The 23,527-nt window shown below is 41.7% G+C and overlaps 1 protein-coding gene across 1 annotated transcript in view; it reads left to right on the top strand.

The window, feature by feature from the left end:
- Nucleotides 1-22,160, top strand: part of LOC122785302 (junction plakoglobin-like) — a 78,726-nt gene extending 56,566 nt beyond the window's left edge. Inside the window, exons 10-21 of the mRNA XM_044051036.1 lie at nt 575-793; nt 3,531-3,683; nt 4,054-4,173; nt 7,245-7,395; nt 8,235-8,356; nt 11,383-11,453; nt 20,286-20,387; nt 20,433-20,519; nt 20,653-20,726; nt 20,880-20,963; nt 21,932-22,011; nt 22,056-22,160. Of these exons, the coding sequence (XP_043906971.1) occupies nt 575-793; nt 3,531-3,683; nt 4,054-4,173; nt 7,245-7,395; nt 8,235-8,356; nt 11,383-11,453; nt 20,286-20,387; nt 20,433-20,519; nt 20,653-20,726; nt 20,880-20,963; nt 21,932-22,011; nt 22,056-22,160 (1,368 nt within the window). The remainder of the gene's footprint in view (nt 1-574; nt 794-3,530; nt 3,684-4,053; nt 4,174-7,244; nt 7,396-8,234; nt 8,357-11,382; nt 11,454-20,285; nt 20,388-20,432; nt 20,520-20,652; nt 20,727-20,879; nt 20,964-21,931; nt 22,012-22,055) is intronic.
- Nucleotides 22,161-23,527: the final 1,367 nt, after the last annotated feature.

Here is a 23,527-nt window from a genome sequence, read left to right as displayed (position 1 = left end):
ATTTCCACCTTGTTTTACTATTATCTGTGAATTTCCAATCAGTGAAAACTAATTTAATTATCTGGCAGGCTCCATCTCAAGGGTGCATGTTTGTTTGTGTTCTGTACCAGGAAATCCAATATGCCATGTGGATGTTTACTGTTTCTTCAAATGTTATTTTCTCTCTCTCTCTCACACACACACACACACACACACACACACACACACACACACACACACACACACACACACACACACAGGTTTGTGAAGCTATTCTTCTTAGGACTCTGCAGTGACTTACAGTATATTGATTTTGACAGCGTAGCCAAAGTGTTTCTCTTAACCATTACCAATTAACTAAATCTTAGACCTAAACTTCCTCAGAAATGAGGTTCTGCCTCATTATGAGCAGGTTTTGGTCTCCATGAGGACTAATGGTCCTGACAAGGTCTGTGTTTATGCCAGAAAAGAACAAATACAAGTCCACACACAGTCGTCTGTGTTCTCAGAGGTGAATTGATGCTTCAGCTACAGACCTGCTGTTGTGCACATTTCACATTAACCCTCTCCTCTTTTTATCCCTCTTTTCTCTCAGACCCTGGTGACTCAGTATGGCGGTGTGGAAGCTCTCATCCATGCAGTGCTCCGTGCCGGGGAGAAGGAGGATGTTGCAGAGCCGGCGGTGTGTGCGCTGCGTCACCTCACCTCCAGACACCAAGACGCAGAGCTGGCCCAGAATGCTGTGCGGCTGCACTACGGTATCCCTGCTGTGGTTAAACTGCTTGGGCAGCCACACTACTGGCCTGTAGTGAAGGTGAGGGGGGGCACTGTTGTTCAGTCGTTGTTATCGCAAGGCATTTTACATAGCAAGGAAAAAACAATGCAACTCTGGCAGAACCAGACTCAAAGATGTGCAGCATCTGCATCAACCTACGGAAGCTGAGAATGGACATGGTCACTTTTTTTTCAGTCCCTTGTCTTGAGATTGTGGGACTAAGCTTTGTTAGTGGACGTGAGACATCTCCATAGAGCTGCAGCAAAGAGTTTTTGACTGTAATTGAATATACTACTGTAAGTAATTGGCATCCTTTGATGTCGATGGGTGAGCTCCCTGTGCTGACCTGCCATGCTGCAGAGTGGGGAAGTTATGAGGCTAACTATAATTATTATCTTTTTAAAGGCTATAGAATATAAGGGATACATGTTGCTCATGTAGGAAAGGATGGAACTTGGATACAGTTTCTTTCATGGTTCCTTGCACCAATGATAAGCTGCTTTCATAAACAAGAACTGCTAATTATGTTGATAAATATGTTGCTGAGATGTAACTTTTCTATGATTATAAGAAGACAATTTAAACAGGAAAGTCAGTTATTTCTAATCAACCCATCAGTCAATTCAGATGTGCTATTTTCGTGACTTGGTGTTTGAAATCCCGTTCGGATTTTGGTTGGATTTACTGAACAAAGGACACAAACTTAATCCAATCCAACTTTATTTATATAATCGAATAAGACCTGCAGCTCCTTCGTTCAAACTAAAATTCAGATTTTTCTATGGACTTTGAGGGATAGTTACAAACGTAAGTTTCCAGTGTCACTTCCACATACAACCTGAATTATTCCTTTAAGCTTGTCATTGTGACATTTAAACTGACATTACACATGGCTATTCAAAACGACACCATTTGCTTTCACTGTTATTCTTTCTGTTGCCATCGTTGGCTTTTCTTGTAAAAATGACAACGTGATTTATGGCACAAAGGAACTGCAATAAATCTGCATCCAAAACCCACAAGACAATCCCATTTGCTTGGCATCCAAAGTGTTTGTCACAAAGGGCTGCGTATTATCAACACAACCGCAGCTCTGAGGAGAGGTATCCGTGTCCTTACAGGAGTCTTACTATTAAGACAGAGAGACAGGAGCACAGGAGGGGATCACAGAGAGATGAATAACAATGCACTGTGTCTGAGAGATAGAAAGAGAGGAAGAAGCAAACGAGGACAAAAGAAAATAAGTGACAGGATGATGGAAAAAGACAGAGAAGGAAGGAAATGTCATGCTTCCTAGAAAACATGTCCAAATAAGTCTAAAGGACATGAGATAAGACAATCAGTCTCACAGCAGCAAAGACAGAGTAAAGGTAATCACATCTATGAATGTACAATATAGGAAAATATTGACAGTTAAGACTCTAAAAATAAAATAGAATATGCATGAACTTTATATTTACACTGTAAACATTGCCAATTGGGCATAAGATATTAAATAAATAATTGAAATGAATTAAAAGGGTTCTATTGCACATGGGATGAGATTCATGTTACATGTGGTCTACTGAGAGCAGGGACTGTTGTGTGGTCTAACAGCAGCAGCAGCAGCAGCAGTGAAGAAAACAACCTGCGATTCTGCTGAAGGAGCTTGACCATCACAAACCACAGCATTGGCTTCAGGAGGAACCTGAACGAGAACAACGGAGGGAGAGGTTCTTTTCTGTCCCTGTTTGACCCGCGATTGACGGGGTTATCATGCGCTGGTGTGTGGATGGAGATATTTTTAAAAACAAACCTGTGTGAATGAAGTTTTGTTTACAAAAACAACAACAGAAAAGAAATACTATTGATCCACGCGTTGATCGACTGCTTACAACTGCACACAGTAGTGATCCAGCCTCAGTCGGAGTAGACGCATGGTTTCCCAGCACTCATCCGTCCACTACAATGAAGAGAATTGTCACATGACAAGAACATCGCTTCTGTCACTGTTTGACATGCAAATGACAGTGATTGACAGGTTCATCATGCCTTGGCGAGTTGATGGAAACGACAGCAGGAAATATCAGTTTTTGAGCTTTCGTCTTGTAATGTCCATAAACGTGTGCTAGTAGTAGCATAGCTAACCTGATTTCTAACATGCTTACACTCACATTTGTTTTACTAAACAGGAAGTGATGTTTTGTCCATCTCTCGTCTGATTGGCCAAAAAAAACAGTTTCCAGTGAATTGTGTGTATGTGTGCAGGAATGTTTTAAAAACCAGACGAGGAAAAACTCAAAACTACTCTTATTTACTGTATGTGTGTGGACTAGACCAGTTTTCCCATGGAGACCTCCTGTGATTACAAATGACCCAAATCACAGCAACAGTCATGACAAGAGTGAATGTGTTTGTGTCGTGTGTAATCTGAAGCCATACCTGTTACATCTAGTGTCATTTTAAATGAGTACACTGACGAAACCTAAAAAATAAACCTGCCGTGACCCGACCCAGACTTTGGGAACCCCTGGACTAGACCTTAGAATGTATTTTCATTTTGGGAAAGTTTTGTCACTGAAGTCTTTGCAGGGTTACAGTCTTTGCAAATCACGCTAAAACGTAAAGTAAAATCAAAGTTGTTGTGTGTCCTTGTGTTGTAATGCATCACACACTGGTGCTGAAGTGGAGTGCAGTTTGCTGGTGTTCTGCTGTGTGACGTGGTCTTTAAAGCTGACCCACATACTACCTGGAACATCCTGTAGAGAAAACTCTGTGATGTCTCTTCTCTCTTTAGGCCACAGTCGGTCTAATCCGGAACCTGGCGCTGTGCCCGGCCAATCAGGCGCCGCTGAGGGAGGCAGGTGCTATTCCTCGTCTGGTCAACCTGCTGCTGAAGGCCCATCAGGACACACAGAGACACGCCTCCTCCACACAGCAGACATACCAGGTCTCTACACTCACACAAACATCTCTCACTGTCGACCGCTTCATCCTCCACATGAGGGTCGCAGGGAGCTGGAGTCAGTCCCAGCTGACTGATTCCAGGGCAAAAGGTCGCCAGGCCATCCCAGGCCTGAGGGAGGAAACTGGAGAAAGCCTATGCACGCACAGGGACAACATGCAAACTGCACAAGCCGGGATTTGAACCGCTTTCACCTTCTTGTGTTGGACAACAATGTTTGCCATTATTCCACCGTTTGACCGTCATTAGGGCTGTCACTTTTTTTATACATGTGTACATATATATATATATATATACATATATACATGTATATATTGTCTCTATACCAAGCATTTCTCCGCCTCTCTGTTACCAGGATGGAGTTCGTATGGAGGAAATAGTAGAGGGCTGCACAGGAGCTCTGCACATACTGGCCAGAGACCCCATGAACAGAGGAGAGATCGCCAGCATGCAGACCATACCATTGTTTGTACAGGTATGAGACAATGATACCACAGTATCACCACAATATCACCACAATATCACCACAGTATCACCACAATATCACCACAGTATCACCACAATATCACCACAGTATCACCACAATATATCACCACAGTATCACCACAATATCACCACAATATCACCACAGTATCACCACAGTATCACCACAATATCACCACAGTATCACCACATCACCACGAGTATCACCACAGTATCACCACAATATCACCACAATATCACCACAATATCACCACAGTATCACCACAGTATCACCACAATATCACCACAATATCACCACAGTATCACCACACAATATCACCACAGTATCACCACAATATCACCACAGTATCACCACAGTATCACCACAGTATCACCACATATCACCACAATATCACCACACACCACAATATCACCACAGTATCACCACAATATCACCACAGTATCACCACAATATCACCACAGTATCACCAACAGTATCACCACAATATCACCACCACAATATCACCACAATATCACCTATCACCACAGTCTCACCACACCACAATATCACCACAGTCTCACCACAATATCACCACAATATCACCACAGTATCACAGTCTCACCACAATATCACCACAATATCAGTATCACCACCAGTATCACCACAGTATCACCACAGTATCACCACAATATCACCACAGTATCACCACAATATCACCACAGTATCACCACACCACAATATCACCACAATATCACCATAATATCACCACAATATCACCACAGTATCACCACAATATCACCACAGTATCACCACAATATCACCACAATATCACCACAGTATCACCACACCATATCACCACAATCACTATCACCACAGTATCACCACAATATCACCACAATATCACCACAGTATCACCACAGTATCACCACAGTAGTAGTCAGCAGTCAGGAACCACACACACCACATTAGTCTTTCGGGGTTTGTTTCAATCTGATATAAAGAGTCAACACTGCCATTCCTTTAGTTCCACAGTGTTTACAAGAAACAAGAAGACTATACTAGGAAATATCTAATGTAACATAAGTGAGCTGTAAAGTTTCCCCTCGGCTGCCAGAATTTGAAAAAGCATCAGTCCTTGAGTCGCTGCTGCTGTGCCATGGCTATTAATAGTGTGTTAGGAAGTTGAAATGCAATAGTGACTCCACTTCCATCTACAGTTTCTATTATCTACCATGTTACCTGTATATTACCTGCACAATCATGGGCAGGTGGCAGCGATCCCATTTTATTTTGAAAGTGAGTATTTAGCTGCAGACGGGGACCCTCGTCAACTGTCGACAAACCACTGTATTATCACCACAATATCGCTGTTAGCTAATATTGGTATTTAAATGTTTAAATATGTTATCTGCAAGTTAAGATCTGACTAACGACTGAAACAGTAGGCGGAATAAGCTGCTATTTCTGTTTCTTTTCATCTACATCTTCTGTGACTTAAGTCTGCAGCTGAGCACTGGGACAAAACATGTATCTGTACTGGTTATCGGCCGAAGCGTTCCTGATGTATCAGCACATTGGAAAAAGTCCAATATTGTAACTGCTTATTAAAGGAACCTGTAATATCTGTAGTAAAGTTAGATAATGTTCCTCAAAATCAGATTCTTTTTTAAGGCAATTGTTGGCGGAAAACCGAAAGAAATGATTATGCCAATTCTGTATCATTGTTTTTAATCTAGTTTTGTACCTCTTTAAGTCAAGGTATTGCAATTGTATACATTAATATTGCTTGCTATGCTTCAAAGAATAAATCAATTAATAAACTATGAAAATACTTGTAATAAATAATCTGTTCCAAACTGATGGACCGAGTCTCAGCAGGAATAGACAGATGCATGCTGGCCACAGTTTTTGCATGTGTCATCACAACTTCCTGTTTCAGTGTTAAAAGTCTTTCAGTGCATCGCTAATTATTATTATTAATATTATTATCGTTAATAACAAACAAACAAATAGCAATTTTTGGCAACAATCATAGCTGTTTAAATACAGTACATGCATGCATAAGGACAATTTGAGTCTATTCTGAAAGCTTGCAGAGAAAACAGACTAATGTTGCCTCTCAATATTAGTGAGCAAAACAAACAAACAAAAAAGATGTTTTTTTTCTCCCTTTTCTCGCTTTCTTTGATTTTTTGCTTGATGTATTTGAAAATAAATGTCTTCCCTTTCAGCGGCTGGTTTTCAAAAGTTAAAACAAGTTTTTTAATGCAAATTGTGGCTTTGCCATATGCTAACTCATTTTTATGGTTTTATTTAGAACAGAATGGCCTTTATTTACTGATATCTCTCTCACTCTAGTGTGCAACACTGAAAAGATGAGGACTTTGTAGTCAAATGCTCTCCATTCACAGTTACACTGATAATGAAAATTATCAGTGTTAGTGTTTTTTACTGTCATGCGTGATATATTATCTCATTTCCATGCTACCTGCCAGTATTAACACCAGAGCATATAACCATGCATCATGTTATTAGTTTTGATGAACATTGAATCTATCTCTGCGTGCGTGCGTGCGTGCGTGTGCGTTGTTTGGATAAGTCATGCAAAAGATATCGTTAAATATATCACTAAAAACAGCACACATTGGCTCTTGCCACTCTACTGTAGCCACTCCCCCTCTCAGTCACACAGCACTGTGGGCTTCCTAAGTGGGCTGCACAGCAAAACAAGGCACCTTGAAGCAGTTCCCCCAACCACAGACTGTTCTCCCCACTCCCGTCCACGAGGCGTTACAGGTCTCTCCTCACCCAGGAAGTAACCAACCAAATGTTATGCAACCATGTAGTTAAATGATCCATATTTCCTGCATGCCATTATCAGTAGTATCAGTATTTGCTTTCTACCAAACACAAATAAAAATGTCCCTGAACTTTTGCTGTGTCATAGTAACAATGAGCACTCAAACACAGCAAACCAACAATGACTAAAAACACACAGACGCTGATGCTGCACTGGTGTTTCATAAAGACAGGTAGACGGTAAATGTCATAGCCTGACCCTGAGTGTGTAAACGTGTGTCCAGCTGCTGTACTCTTACGTGGAGAACGTGAAGCGAGTGTCTGCGGGCGTCCTGTGTGAGCTGGCCCTGGACAAACAGTCTGCAGAGCTGATCGATGCTGAAGGAGCATCGGCACCACTCATGGAGCTGCTTCACTCCAGCAATGAGGGCATAGGTAAGACACTCCATCTTAATCTAATGTGACTGTACCAGGGTCTGAAGTGTATCATGTGAGGAAGAGGAGGATGGTGATGGCTACGGGTTTGTGGGTGTGTAGTGTTTTTTAACTGTCCCTTGCTGTTGTTGGGAGTAATCCTTCCTGCTGTCATCGGTTCTGTGAATGGCATCTGAGACCTACCGTGGACCAGGTCTCAGGGCCGTCTTCTGCACCATTGCCTCTTAACACTGCACCATTCTCCAGTATTTACCATTGGAACTGCTGGAGCTCAGCCACAGCCGCCTCCCACTAAGCAACTGTTATGTCTGGTCAGCAGTTTGTTTACACCGAGATCAGGAGCTCCATTCCATCCCTGTGGTCAGCAGCAACTCGACCCCTCGCGGCTCCATGAAGTCATCCAAGCACAGTCACCATGAAGACTGGACCAGGTGGGACAGAAATCCTGGAATGGACACGAAACAGTAAAGTTGAACTGTAATGTCCAGTCCTCTCATCCATAATCACATTTTGATGCAGTAAATTCAACACTCTCAAAAAAAAACAACCTCCGTGGATCCTGAAGTGATGGCTACCGTTCAATTGGATTTTTTTTCTAAAGGCATTTTAAAGTCCAACCTGCTGCTGAGATGGTACATGAAGTTGGTGACTCCTGACTGCCATCTGCTGGACATCACTGTGAATGAAACTCAAATCGACACAAGCGTCAAACAAAAGCTTCTGTGGTTTATTTTCAACAGTCATTTCAAAAATGATGATGACACAATTGTTCCACTGAATAATGAATAAATCAAACTCTGTTGATGAGTAACTGATGTTTAATGTTTATCTCCCTGTAGCCACCTATGCTGCAGCTGTGCTGTTCCGTATTTCAGAGGACAAGAGTTCAGACTACAGGAAGAGAGTGTCAGTGGAGCTAACACACTCGCTCTTCAAACACGACCCCGCTGCATGGGAAATGGTAAGAATCCTCAGTGTGTGTGTGTGTGTGTGTGTTCCAGGCATTACTCACATGTACTCATAAGTACCCATTATGTAAATTATTACTTTTTAAGATGAAGTCATGGTATTGTTTTGGTTAAGGTTAAGCTTAAGCTTAAAGTTAGGCCAGTAGCAGTTATGGTTCAGCTTAGATTAAGTCTCCAGGAAATGAATGTAAGTCTATGGAGTCATGTTAGCCACGTTAGCTGTGAGCAGCCCCACCTTACAAGACCTTACAAACCTCCATGCATCTTTTGAGTTGGTAGGGATATTATGTCCTCTAGAGGGCAGTGCCGAGTTGCAGGTAACAAACACACATACATACATATGTATATATATGTACAGTATATATACATATATATACATATGATCGATAATAGAGGGGGGCACATGGTCGGTGTAGTGGTCAGCACTCATGCCTTCCTGTTCTCGACCCGGTGTGACCATGGGCCCTTCTTCTTGGAGTTTGCATGTTCTCCTGGTGTGTGAGTGGGTTTTCTCTCTCCGGTTTCCTCCCACCGACGGGGGTGAGGCAAATTGAACACTCTAAATTGACCATAGGTGAGAGTGACCGGTTGTTTGTCTCTGTGGCCCCCTGCGAATGGGAACCAATTCATAAAGAATAAAGACAATGAACACATGACACATCACAGATAAGTCTCTGCTGGTCCAGGGTCTGTTTTGCAGTCCAGTGGTGGAGATGTGTAACCATGCAGGGACAGTATGTCCCCCACTATTACTGCTGTAAATACTTTGCACACTTTGGGTTTCTGGAATAAATTGTTTAAAGAGCAGGGAAAATTCAACTGGGTGCAAAAGCTCTCGATCTAAGAGGAAAGTAGCTGCAGTGGACAGCGTCTGGTAACGAGGAATCCTCTGGGAGAAAACCAGGATACGCACAGAGGCAGGAATACTGTCTGATCATTAACGTGAAGTGAGTTGTTTACTTTATAGAAAGTTGCAGGATGATAAATAACGCGCCACACAAACAAAACCATGTGCTCGATCTTGCAGATGTGAAAGCTTGTTAAGAAGTTACTGGAGAGCAGGGAATAATGGAGCAGTCACATAACACCTCCAGAGTGACTCTCAACATTGTTGTCAGAGGGATGGCATTTGGCCTCAGTGCTATACATGTGCTTATAATTATTATTTGATTTTTCTCTCTGGCTCGTCTTTGTGATTTTCAGTTAGTTTACGTCAAAGAAATGAAGATTTAAAGTGAATCAGAGTAATACAAACAACTGTATGGGTTTAAAGTGAATGTTAAATAATAATAATAACAGAGTTGCCTTTTTATTTAAAGAGCTCTTGTTTTCTTCATTGTCTATTTGTACATTGAATATCTGACACATTAATGATGTGTGATCAGACAAAAGGTCATTGAAAATGGGATCATTTTAGGGGAGCGTGTGTGCGCTGCAACACCTCCATATGGAAGAACAGTAACATTAGAAATGTTTTCATGGTTGGCGTCATGTAGGTCTGGAATACCTAAAATAATGAATGTTGTTTTGAAGGCAGTGGGTGGAAACTCCAAATATTGATTTGATTTAGATTTAGATTCATTTGTGTGAAACATTCTGACTTTACAGCATCTTTTTCAAAGTCAACAAACTTCTGTGATTCTTCTTCGTGGGACCAGTTTGGGACAAGTGGGGCGACGCTCTCTCTGGTTCTTCTTCTGGCCTCTCTCTTTAGCGGTCACCACAGCAGATCATCTGCCTCCAGCTTGTGTCGTCTTCTGTTACACCAATTGTCCTCATGTCCTCCTTCACAACATAAAGTTTTTTAAAGTTTAATTTTATTAATCCCCTGCATTTGACCCATCCTAGAAAAAACAAGTTAGCGTAAGTAGACCTCCATAACTAACATATATGTGACCATGAAAACAAGTTAATATATGTAAGTAGACCTCATAACTAACATATATGTGACCATGAAAACAAGTTAATATATGTAAGTAGACCTCCATAACTAACATATATGTGACCATGAAAACAAGTTAATATATGTAAGTAGACCTCCATAACTAACATATATGTGACCGTGAAAACAAGTTAATATATGTAAGTAGACCTCCATAACTAACATATATGTGACCATGAAAACAAGTTACTATATGTAAGTAGACCTCATAACTAACATATATGTGTGACCATGAAAACAAGTTAATATATGTAAGTAGACCTCCATAACTAACATATATGTGACCATGAAAACAAGTTAATATATGTAAGTAGACCTCCATAACTAACACATATATGTGACCATGAAAACAAGTTAATATATGTAAGTAGACCTCCATAACTAACATATATGTGACCATGAAAACAAGTTAATATATGTAAGTAGACCTCCATAACTAACATATATGTGTGACCATGAAAACAAGTTAATATATGTAAGTAGACCTCCATAACTAACATATATGTGTGACCATGAAAACAAGTTAATATATGTAAGTAGACCTCCATAACTCACATATGTGTGATACAAGCATTCTATGTCACCTTTAAAAAGCCAAAGAAATAAAGCAGGTATTATCTACAATGATGAAATGTTGAGCTGTGGCCTGAGGAGAACTGCTGATCCCTCCTCAGTACATCACAGAGAGCTGGACAGGGTGAAAACAGCTGTCATACGGAGCATATGTCAGTATCTTATACAAACGCAGTTCAAATAGTATACTGAACTATCCATTGTCCACGCAACGGTCATAGTCCCGCCTCTGTCTGTCACTTTTGATCATGTTCCTCTGGGCTGGTCACTTTATGATAACTTTGTTTCCTTTCCTTAGTTGCCAGGCTTTCTTCATTCTCTGTACATTGTTATGGGGACAGCGTTACAGCGCCACATACAGGCCTGGCATGTGTATCACAGCAGACATCTCCTGAAACTATTCCATGTTTGTGGAAAACCTTTTCAAAACATCATGTCGCATAAACTCGTTTGTCAGTTCATGAGAATCAAGGCAGTAAAGAGGGTTTTGTGTTTGCTTCTCAGTCTCCGCCCAGAGAAGGCAGCCAGGGTGAACTGACTCCAGCCAACAGTCAGACCAGGATGAGCACCAACATGTGAGGAGGAGGAGGTCGTCTCCGCTTCATCTCAGTTGAGGACGGAGGTGATGCAATGTAAAGACTGTATAATGACTTAAGGATTTAGCTGATGACGGCACTTCACTGTGTTACTGGTAGAACATGCACTTTGCTGTGTTCACACATGGATGGAAGTCTCATTAACACAAACTAAAGGTTTAAAATTAAAAAAGCACCTACTCTAACTCACACTTCCATGTCCTTTCTTTTTAAGCATGACCTTCTTTGTCAAACAGTTGCACCATGTTGTTGTGGTCCTGGTGAGAGAAGCACAGAAACCTGCTTCTACCTGCTCAACGTGGGCGGGGCTGGCTGCACAAAACTGCTGTGACAGCGTTTTATACGCGACACAAACACACAAACTAGTGACAGGCAAAGCAGTGATTTTCTGTGTACTGAATCAATAGAATCAATTGATGAAAAAGATTTGTTGACCCAATGGTTCGGCTGACACTGAACTGAAATACCACTGAACGTGGCCACGATCGCCGGCTACTCTGTGACGTCACATTTTAGTATCGGCTCACGGTAACAGGAAGTAAAAAAAAACACCAGGTTCACTGAAGGAGAAACAGTATCATGGAAAAGCCAATAGTATAAGAGAGATGTCATGTTAAAGAGTTAAAGGTAAGAAATGTGTTCTGTTCATTACCACTGCTCTCTTTTTAAATTTAAATAAAAGTACAACATCATTTAGTAGTTGTTTTTTTATTCATTTCAAATACTTAGTTTTGTTTGACTTCAGACGAGAAACAGAGAAAGATCTGCTGAGAGACGAGAAAGGGAACGTATACGTTACTCTGTGTGCCAAAGACATCGCGGTCGCAGTGGTCACAAGTTCGACTCCACCCCTGGCTGATTGTACTCAATTCCATTGTAAGTCGCTTTGGATAAAAGCGTCTGCTAACATGACATGTAATGTAATGTAATGTATAAAAGACGGACCTGAGCAGCAGCATTAATATATAAATATATATGTATATATATATATATATATATGTATATGTATGTGTATATATATATATATATATATATATGTGTATATATATATATATATATATATATGTGTGTGTGTATATATATATATATATATATGTGTATATATATATATATGTGTATAGTGGCTGTGGTTGTTTGAGGTGCTGACACCTAAAACAAGCATGAGCCAGACTCTCAGTGAAAACACAAGGAAACACTCATTAGAACTAGTTCATATATAATCTATGACACATTAATAATATATTTGTTAAATGCATCTCGTTTTTAACCAGGAAACTGTTGTTTGTACAGAAAATCTAAGAAGAGCTGCTGGTTTACTGTCACTTAGTCAAATGAGAGTAAAATGATTTCAAACTGTCCTAAAATAACACATTTGAGCTTATTAATGGAGGCAGCAGTGAATAACTCATGTAAAATACTAACTTTCTTACAGAGCAGTACAAACTTCCATTCTATGAAATTCAGTAAACAGTTAAGATGCTGTAGACAGGATAGATTGATGTGGTGAGCCTTACGCTGTGTTCTGCACATAAACAGTGGACGGAGTTACACACAAGTTCTGTTCACAGGGAGAAGCTCAAAGCACATTCGATCTTTGCTGTTAAAATTTAACTAGAAGCAATTATTAAATAAGATTTTCTGTAAATCTTCCATTTACAAATGAATGGTTTGGTGTAAATAACACCACTATAATCAATGCTATGTATTTTATATATATATATATAATATAGTGTTACATTTGTGCTCCAAAGGTGGTTTCATTCATTTTCCCCACTTTAAATGCTGCTGTGTTTGTTTAATAATTCACGTTCTTTTACAGAATCTGTTTAAATTTGACCATTTTTAAAATGTATTTATTAGATTTTTTCAGATATTTTACTCATAAAACACAGTAAGTCAATGTAGGGCTTTTATTTTCTTTGAAGGAAGTGACATTGACCTTTTGTCAATTTTATTTATTTATTTTCAATCCCAACGTCCTCTGTTGTTATGATGTCTGGTGATCCACTAACACATTTATCTCTGTAAATGAGTCAAAACCTGCAGTTTTTGGGTGAAGTCAGGAGGTAAATGCAGCACGTGTGTGAGCACAGTGCCGGGCTCAGGCTCGCCACACACGCTGGAAGTCTCCAGATGCGTCAGCAGCAGCAGCAGCAGCAGTAGCAGGAGCAGCAGCAGCAGGAGCAGCAGCAGCAGCAGCAGCAGCAGCAGGAGCAGCAGGAGCAGCAGCAGTAGTGAGTGGCTTCTTCTGTTTTACTGGAATCTACTCAGTAATAATAATTCATAACCTAGTAATGACCTTTCAATCAGTCAATTTAATCTTTGTTATGTGTGTTTTCTGTGTTTAGTTCCATCACATGTCATTTAGCAAAGCCACTTAGAATAAGTGCATTTCAACATTTGGGTACAAACGAGAGCTGGTACAAGTTTCACTTTCCATTCAGCAATAATATCTGTGCCTTACAGTGTATTTGGATGGTAATTCAGTACAAGATTGATCATAATTCATCATAGATACAACTCATTATAGCATCATTAGTGGATGAAAGGTCAGATAAACATTCAGCCACTGACCAAGACCACCTGCCTGATAGGACGCCATCAAACCTTAGAGGTTTTTCAACGGATTTGGCGCCCCCTGGTGAAGTTGAAGTGCCATGACTACACTACACATTGTCTCTTAAATATTGGCATGCTTGTTTTGGTCCATACTTTTCATTAACAGAAATTAATCCATTTCTGCTTCTCCACATGTTTTTTATAGATTTGATAGACATGAACTGCACTGAACTATGTCAAGTGTGACTGAGGCGCTTTTATTTTATTATATTTTATTTAGTCAAAAGAGAATTTTATACACTTTACAAGATGGACACCGCTTCATCATCCACTGTTGGTAAGTGAGGATGTTTACTATAATAAAGACTAAGCTATAGATCTTTTCTTTATAGAACTCTATTTCGTACACATTATTCCTGTTTTTAATCCCTCAATGTTCAACTTCTCATTCAGACCAATTCAATGCACCTTGTTAGATTTGCTTCAGCAATGAAATGACCTTAGTGTTTATTTATTTACATCTTATTTGTTGTCGTTTTGAAATGTGCTCACTCCCTCATTGTCTACTCTATATATGTATATGTGTATATATATACACACAGTAGTGTATAACATGAGAAAGCATTTTTCTTTGTTTTGTTAAGATGAAAATGACGATCATTAATATAGGAGTATTATGACCTTAAATCATATGTTTAGTAACACAAAGACACAATAATGTTTCCTTCAGCGTTCAGTGTGTTGTTCTGCTGTTGATTCCAACCCTCGCTCTGCTTTCACCTCCTCGTTCTCTCTGCTGGTTAATAATACTCCTGTTCAAGCTTCAACATACAGACCTTTGATGGAGCCGGTGTGCGTCAGCTGTGACGTCAATGCATCCACTCACACAGGGTTCTGTGTGGAGGAGTAGCCTGTGGGAGGCTGCTGCTGCTGCTGCTGCTGCTGCTGCTGCTGCTGCTGCTGCTGCATCCCTGTCCTTAGTGAATGGAGAAGAAGAAAGAAAAAAAAAAAGCATGAATGGAGTGTGAGGAGGGTGAGGAGGGTGAGGAGGACGAGGGCAGTCGTGGGGACAGAGGAAGGAGGGAGGGAGCAGACGGAGAGACTCTGCTCAGCTATTATGAATTATATTATTATTAATGTTGTTGTTGTTGTTGCAGTAATGTCTGTGTAATGAGCATGAATATAAACAACCCTCTTTACATGTAAGCTGTTATTACTGAGCTAATGGAACCTCAGGTGGAACGTGATGTTTCCTTAAATAAGAAAATGAAGTCATTTCAGTGTGCTGTGTTTTTTTTATTTTGGATGACTGTATTTTTGCTCCTGCGACCAATCAGAACATGTTGTATTTGACTTGAATATAACATTTTTGACTATTTCTACTGCAGTCTCTGGAGATATGATCAGTAAATCAATCCCAGCTTATGTTATGTGGTTATATAGACCAGTGGTTCTCAAAGCTAAGTTAAAAGACCCTCCTCTTCCTCACATATACCTCAGGCACTGGTAAAGCCAAATTAGATGAAGATACCAGTGACAGTTGCTGGTTTTTGAAACCGGGGAAGCTCATTTCAGGCCCAGTTATTTATACATAAATTCTGCAAACAAACAACTAGAACAAGGAAACGTGGTCATTGTGTAAAACTGAAATGCTATAATGGCTATATGCTATATGCTATATGCTATAATTATTTACAGTGTACATTCATTATTCAGTAATTGATCTGTATTGACCGGCCATTCGTCTCACAAGAGACAGAAAAGGCTCCGCTGCCTTTCAGACACTTCCTCCAATCATCATGCAGAAGCCCCGCGTCTGCTGCATTGACTCTGAGAGAAGCTGAGCTTCCCTGGAAGTGACGTTTTTGCTGCATTTGACCAATCACTGTCAAGAAGAAAACTATTGTAGAGAACAGTTGAACCTGAGCTGTGAGTGGTTCTAAAGCAGAGGCTGCTGTGGGAATATGCCGTCACGGTCTGTGACAAACGGCTGATTCTGAACAAACTAGTGACGTGTTCTCGTTTAGTACGGCACTGTAAATACAACACTGTACATATCTTGATTTTCCTCACGTACCACTGGTGGGACATGAGGACAGAGTATACCTAATACTTACTAACTGTACGCATGAGACCTGGCACACCTCGCTGTTCAGAGTCAGTTCTTCTCTTAATAAAATCTTTCAACTTAACTCATCACTGACTCCAGAGGTTCCGTCACAGATCGTCTCACCTGATCGTCCAAGTCATTTAACTCCATCAGGACAAAACATCACAACAGCAGTGTGTGTGTATAAATAAAGCATTAGTGTTTGTGATCTCATGATTTCGCCAAACAACTCTGGTACATGTGATTCAGGTTGTCCGTCCATCTGTTCATCGTTCCCAGTGCTTTATCTTCAAGTGACAGTGTGGTTTTATGAGACGCTGATACACACAAGGTTAGCATGAGGCTAACCCACGAGCTGTTGGTCCACTGCTGTCAGTGTTTGAAATCATTGATTCACGTTTACTAAAAATCTAATTTACTAAACATGGCAGCAGTAGATGAGCAGCTCCTGTACCGTCATGATGTTTCTCCTGCACCTCACACAACCACCAAACCGTCTGTTGGAGAACCTCCACTAAGACTGATCAATCAACTGTTAAAATGTTTGTGGTCAAAGGTCAAAGGCCACAGCGGCGTTCACACTTAGAGTTGGATAATAATGACTCTAGTTATGAAATGTTATTTTTGCTTTTTTGTAGAAAGTCTGTTCCTCAGGTTTTTATACTAAAGACATTTAAGTAAAATCCTGCAAATCTGTCTTAAATAACAAGACAGCTGTTTGTTTTATTTGCACGCACATGATAATGATGTGATCATGAATTCTACCTCTGCATTAAACACATCCTTTCTGTACACATACAACATTTACAGAATAATAGTCACCACAATACTGTATAAGTACATCAGAATACAGTAGAATTACAGCAGAATATAGGACACATTCAAGACAGTACCAGAGTAAGTACAGCAGAATATAGTACCCTTTCAGGGCAGTATAAGTACACCAGAATGCAATATAATTACAGCAGAAAACCTTGTGGTTATTGCATGTAAGTACAGCAAAATAGCATAGTATACTATAAGTATAAGTATATATAAGCGATACTTGTGTCTGCAGAGTGACAGACTCGGCCGGGTTCACCCAGGCTAACTTATAGCGGACAGTGGCTAGCATCGTCCTCACAGAAAATGGGTCACTGATATGGATCCCAGTTCTCTGTCCGACGGGGTCCTCCAGTGTTCCACCCGCAGTCCAAAGACATGCAGAGGTTAATCGGACACTCTAAATCAGCGGTCTCAAACTCAAATCATCAATCGTCTGGACAAGAGGGAGCCGGTTGACAGGAAAATGATATTGCAACTACTAAAATTGCATAAAAAAAATATTTGATGGAAATTCAAAGATAAAGTGTTTGTTATTCAGTGATATTGAGTGAAGTATAGTTTGTGATAAACAACACATTTATGAACCAAAATGAATCTATAATTAACAAAAACTGACAAACTAAGTAAATAATAACTCATTAAAACACAAAAACAACAAGACTAAACAAGCTTATACATCATTTAATGTTGAATGTAATACGCCTCAGTCTAGGATACAATATTAAGTGGTGGGCCACATGAAATCGATGAGGGGGCCACACATGGCCCATGGGCCATGAGTTTAAGACCTCTGCAGTAAATTGACCGTAGGTGTGAGTGAATGATCTCTAAATGTCGGCCCTGTGAAGGAACGGTGACCTTTCACCCCACAGGGGTCAGCTGGGACTGACTCCGGCTTGACCCTTGTGAGGAGGATACAGTGGTAGAATATGAACAGATGCTCTTTATGTTCAGCTTCACTCAGTGTCACAATACACAACTATACACAGGTTTCTACCTCGGCAACAGCACAGTTACTAAGAGACTGATGGCAAAGAGGCAGTCTCTCCATGGCAACCTGTGTGGCTGAGTCATCCTCACTGCAGGGTGGAAGTGTTCTTACATGAGCTCACATGTTCATTCATTCATCCTCACATCGAGCAATTTCAACGTTCTGTCATTTAAAAGCAAAACAGTAACATTGTCAGAATGTGTAGTCTGTTCTGTCTCTGATGGTACAGCGTTGTTATGACGACAGCGAACGGATTAAAGCTCCAGCATGTGACATTCAAGAGCTACCAGGTCTATATGTTTAGATTTATTAGAAGTGTCAAATCATTTAATGAATTTTAACGGCGTCAATGTTTCATCGTGAGATGAACGTTCTTTTTGCCTGAGCAAACGTTGTGGGTTTTTTTCACGTTGTTGCAACAACTAGTGACGTTAGAAAGACTTCAACACCACACCGGACCTCGCTAGACCGGAAACACAACAACAGGCTGCTCACACTTGTTTGAGTAGTCGCTAACGTGCTGTTGTGAGTGGATGGCGAGCGAGCGCTGTGAGCTTCTCCGTCTCCAACGCAGCCTGGATCATTTCATCCACGTCATGATGTCTGCAGTGTTACCAACCAAGCCGGCAGACCACCAACCGTAGTCAGGAGACCACCGAAGACCGCTAGCTCCTTTAGCTCGGATTAGCTCGTTATTGAACCGCGGCTCTTTATTCACACACTGCAGCAATAAGTCACAATAAGATCCACTTTTCTATGTTGATAAGAACATTAAAATGAGAAGAAATAATGGGACATGTATAATAGATACAAATGTGAGTTAACTATGACAATAATGCGATTAATCCTGAGTTAACTATGACATTAATGCGATTAATCCTGAGTTAACTATGACATTAATGCGATTAATCCTGAGTTAGCTATGACATTAATCATTAATCCTGAGTTATGACATTAACATGCATTAATCCTGAGTTAACTATGACATTACGCGACATTAATCCTGAGTTAACTATGACAATCGCGATTAATCCTGAGTTAACTATGACATTAATGCGATTAATCGTGAGTTAGCCATGACAATAATGCGATTAATCCTGAGTTAACTATGACATTAATGCGATTAATCGTGAGTTAGCCATGACATTAATGCGATTAATCCTGAGTTAACTATGACATTAATGCGATTAATCCTGAGTTAACTATGACATTAATGCGATTAATCCTTAGCCGGCGATTAATCCTGAGTGACATTAATTAATCTGGTTAACTATGACATTAATGCCAATGAGTTAACTATGACATTAATTAGCCATGACATTAATGCGATTAATCCTGAGTTAACTATGACATTAATGCGATTAATCCTGAGTTAACTATGACATTAACACGACTGTTGTTTACTCACCATAATGACTTTTACATTAGTACATGAATAAGTGAACACTTGATCTATATTCATTTCCCAAGTTTTCTAAATTAGAATGATCACAACGCCAACATTAGTTTTTGTTATTTTAATTTCATTCATTGAAAAGAGCCGAGCAGAGTATGGATTTAGAAAGAAAGAAAGAAATGAACAAATGAACAAATGAACAAATGAACAAATATTAGTTGGTCAGATTGAGATGGAGTAAAGCACTGAGGAAGTCTGGCACTGCATGTGGAGACAAGTCAATGAAAAACCAGAGTATTTGAAGCAGCAGGTGATTGGATAATGGGTTGCAGGTGTGGAACAGAGACTCCGCCCAGCCAACCGGCCAACCTCCTGAAACACAGGAAACAGGAACCTAACAAAATAAGATGCAAAACATCAGCCACTGTACATGTTCCCTCCTGTCTCAGGTCATTGTCTCCTGCATTATTAATGTGTTTTTATTAGGGTTCACTTTGTGTCCACACTCCTTCTATATGTGGGAGGCATTCAGTCACATTCATCATCTGTGTGTGTGTGGGGGGGGGTAACTCTTTGTCCTGAGGTGGGAGGCTGAACAACCGGTAACATTCTATAATTAGAAAGCTCTGTTTGGATCCAGGAGGGAGAGAGGGAGAGAGAGATGGAGGGAGAGAGGGGGAAAGCATGACTCTCAGGTCTATCTCAGGTTTATCTCAGGTCTATCAGGTCTAGGTCTCAGGTATCTCAGGTCTGTGGCTCTGTTGGCCTCATCTCTGGCTATGTGGCTGTGGGGCTCTTGTGGCCTATCAGGCTCTCTAGGTCTATCTCAGGTCTACTCATCTGCAGGTCTCAGGCTCATCTCTCTGGTGGGTCTAAGGTATCTCAGGTCTATCAGGTCTATCTCTAGGTCTATTCTGTGGCCCATCTCAGGCTGTCTCAGGGTGTCTCAGGCCTCCCAGGGGCTCATCAGGCTCTGGTCTCCCCAGGTGGCTCAGTCTACCCAGGCCTGTCTCCCCTGGGGTCTATCCCTGGGTCATCTCTCAGGCCTGTCTTGTCTAATCTCTGTCTCTGGCCCAGGTCTATCTTGGCCTACTCCATCAGGTGGCCTGGTCTATCAGGTCTGCAGGCCTATCAGGTTGTGGCCTGTCTCCAGGTCTATCTCAGGTCTGTCTCTCAGGTCTGTCTCAGGTCTATTCCCAGGTCCTATCTCAGGTCTGTCTCAGGTCTATCTCAGGTCTATCTCAGGTCTAGGTCTAGTAGGTCTCTGTGGCCCAATTCCCTGTCTCAATTCCTCTAGGCTTCTTCAGGCCTTGGTCTCAGTCAGGTCTAGGTCTACAGGTCTTCTCAGGCTGTCTCATCTCAGGTCTACTGGTAGGTTTCCCCATCCCCTGTCTTCTAGGTCTATCTCAGGCTTCTCCGCTTCAGGTCTATCAGGCTCATCAGGTCTATCAGGTCTGTCTCAGGTCTATCTCAGGTCTATCAGGTTATCTCAGGTCTATCTCTCAGGTCTATCTCATCTCTCAGGTCTGGTCTCAGGTCTCAGGTCTATCTCCCAGGCTGTCTCAGGCTCCCAGGTCTCCGTCAGGTCCCAGCCTAGGTCTATCTCAGGTCTGTCTATCAGGTCTGGTCTAAGTGGCTCCTCAGTGGCCCATCTCAGGTCAGGTCTGTCTCTGGTCCTGTCTCAGGTCTATTATCTCAGGCTCCATTCCCAGGTCAGGTCTACTTCTTCTCAGGTCTATCTGGTGCTATCTCAGGTCTGTCTCAGGCCGCCCCTAGGTCTACTGTCTCTCTCCCCAGGTCCAGGCTCATCAGGTCTGTCTCAGGTCAGTGGCCCAGTCTCAGGCTATCTCCCAGGTCTATCTCAGGTTCCATTGTCTCTGTGGTCTCTCAGGTCTATCAGGTCTATCAGGTCTATCCCAGGTCTCATCAGGTCTGTCTGTCTGGTCTATCAGGTCTATCCCAGGTCTGTCTCAGGTCTACCATCTATCCAGGTCTCTCTCTGTGGTCTATCTCAGGTCTGTCTCAGGTCTATCTCAGGTCTATTGGGTTATCTCAGGTCTATCTCTGGTCTGTCTCAGGTCTATCTTAGGTCATCTCAGGCTCATTCCCAGGTCTGGCTCAGGTGGCTTCCTAGGCCTATCAGGTCTATCTAGGTCTATCTCTAGTCTCAGGTCTCTCTAGGTCTATCTCAGGTCTGGTCTATAGGTCTATCAGGTCTGCATCTTGGCCTGGTCTCTCAGGCCAGCATCAGGCTGGTGGTCTGTCTGTCTGTCTCAGGTCTATCTCAGGTCTATCTCCGTCTCTGCTATTCCCAGGTTTGTCTCAGGTCTATCTCAGTCTACTTGTGGCTCATCCAGGTCTGTCTCATCTATCTCAGGTCTATCTCAGGTCTATCTCAGGTCCTGTGGCTCCCTATGGCAGGTCTATCTCAGGTTTGTCCTATTCCCAGGTCCATCAGGTCTGTGGCTCCTCAGGTCTATCAGGTCTGCTCCTGCAGTCTATCTCAGGCCTCAGGTCTCTCAGGTCTCTCATCTCTCAGGCTATTCTCAGGCCTGTGGCTCATCTCTGGTTCCCAGGTCTGTCTCAGGCTATCTCAGGTCCTATCCCCCATCTCAGGTCTCAGGCTATTGTCTGTGCTCATCTCCCAGGTCATCAGGTTTGTCTCAGGTCTATCAGGTCTGGTCTGTCTGTCTGTTCTAGGTCCCATCTGTGGCCTACTGTGGTCTGTCTCAGGTCTATCTGTCTCAGGTCCTGGCCTGGTGTCTGTCTCAGGCTATCTCAGGTCTATCTCTAGGCTCTGTCTAGCCAGGTCTGTCTCAGCTCCATCTCAGGCTATCTGGCTCAGGCCCATCTAGGTCTTGTTCTCAGCCAGGCTCTATCATCTCCAGGTCCATCTCAGGGTCTCAGGTCTATCTCAGGCTGGTCTCTGTCTCAGGTGGCCCACAGGTTATCTCAGGCTGGTCCTGAATAGGTCTGCCCTGTCTATTCCCAGGTCCCATTCTCTAGGTCTATCTCAGGCCCATCAGGTCTACTGTGGCTGCCTCAGGTCCATCAGGTCTATCCGTCTGGTCTATCAGGCTCATCATCAGTCTATCTCAGGTCTATCTCAGGGGTCCTCAGGCCTCTCAGGGTTCCTGTCTATCTCAGGTCTATCAGGTCTATTCCCCAGGTCCAGGTCTATCTCAGGTCTAGTCTATCTCCCAGGTCTCAGGTCTCATCTCAGGTCTATCCTATCTAGGTCTATCTCTGTGGTCCCATCTCAGGTCTATCTGGCAGGTCTATCTCTCGGGCTCTCCACCAGGTCTATCTCAGGTCTATCAGGTCTATCTCAGGTCTATCAGGTCTATCTCAGGTCTATCTCAGGTCTATCAGGTCTATCTCAGGTCTATCTCAGGTCTGTATTATTGATAGTAAATTCATTGTACATCGTAAATGATCTAAAGGTTCACATAAAATTCACAAAAAATGTTTTTGTACTGGAAAAATACACGTTTCACTCAAAATAACCACTGAACGTTACCTTACATTTCCTCACATGATGTAAAAATGTTCAGAAACTTACTGAAGACGAGGTAAATCATTATAAACCCACAGATTAATGAGATCCAACCACACATACACATACAAAGTCCATGAAGTCAGACGGCATCAACAAACCCGCCAGAGCATTTCATGATATTCTAATTATGTTTGTGCATGATGATAACGTGGCAGGGTTTTCTTTTGTTACTTTTTATTAGTTGACACATACTCTCCATATACTTCTTAGTATGGGCGTTTTTCAGACCCACTTATCTGTCGATATAGTCGAAGACGAGTAGACAAGTGGTTTAATGACGTCATCACATCGACACAGCGGAGGAACACCGCCTCTGTAACGTTAAAAAAAGAATCAACATGTCTTCTCAAAGACATTTAAACGAAACATTTGTTCAGGTCAAGAATGTAAATGAGTGATTAACTGCTTCATCGTTGGTGTTGAGTGTCTGATAGTATTTATTGACACAGCCCAGGGTGTGTCAATAATGATGGACAACATACACATGATGTTCCATCATTTCTGTTCACCAACAAACAATATCAACATCAAAACTAATGAAAAAGCACACACACAGGCACACACGCGCACGCGCACACACACACACACACTCATGAGTCCTAGGAACCTGACA

This window comes from Solea senegalensis, linkage group LG19 (assembly GCF_019176455.1).
Source record: "Solea senegalensis isolate Sse05_10M linkage group LG19, IFAPA_SoseM_1, whole genome shotgun sequence".
In the NCBI taxonomy this organism is placed as follows: domain Eukaryota; kingdom Metazoa; phylum Chordata; class Actinopteri; order Pleuronectiformes; family Soleidae; genus Solea; species Solea senegalensis.
This window is presented reverse-complemented; position numbering and strand designations above follow the sequence as displayed.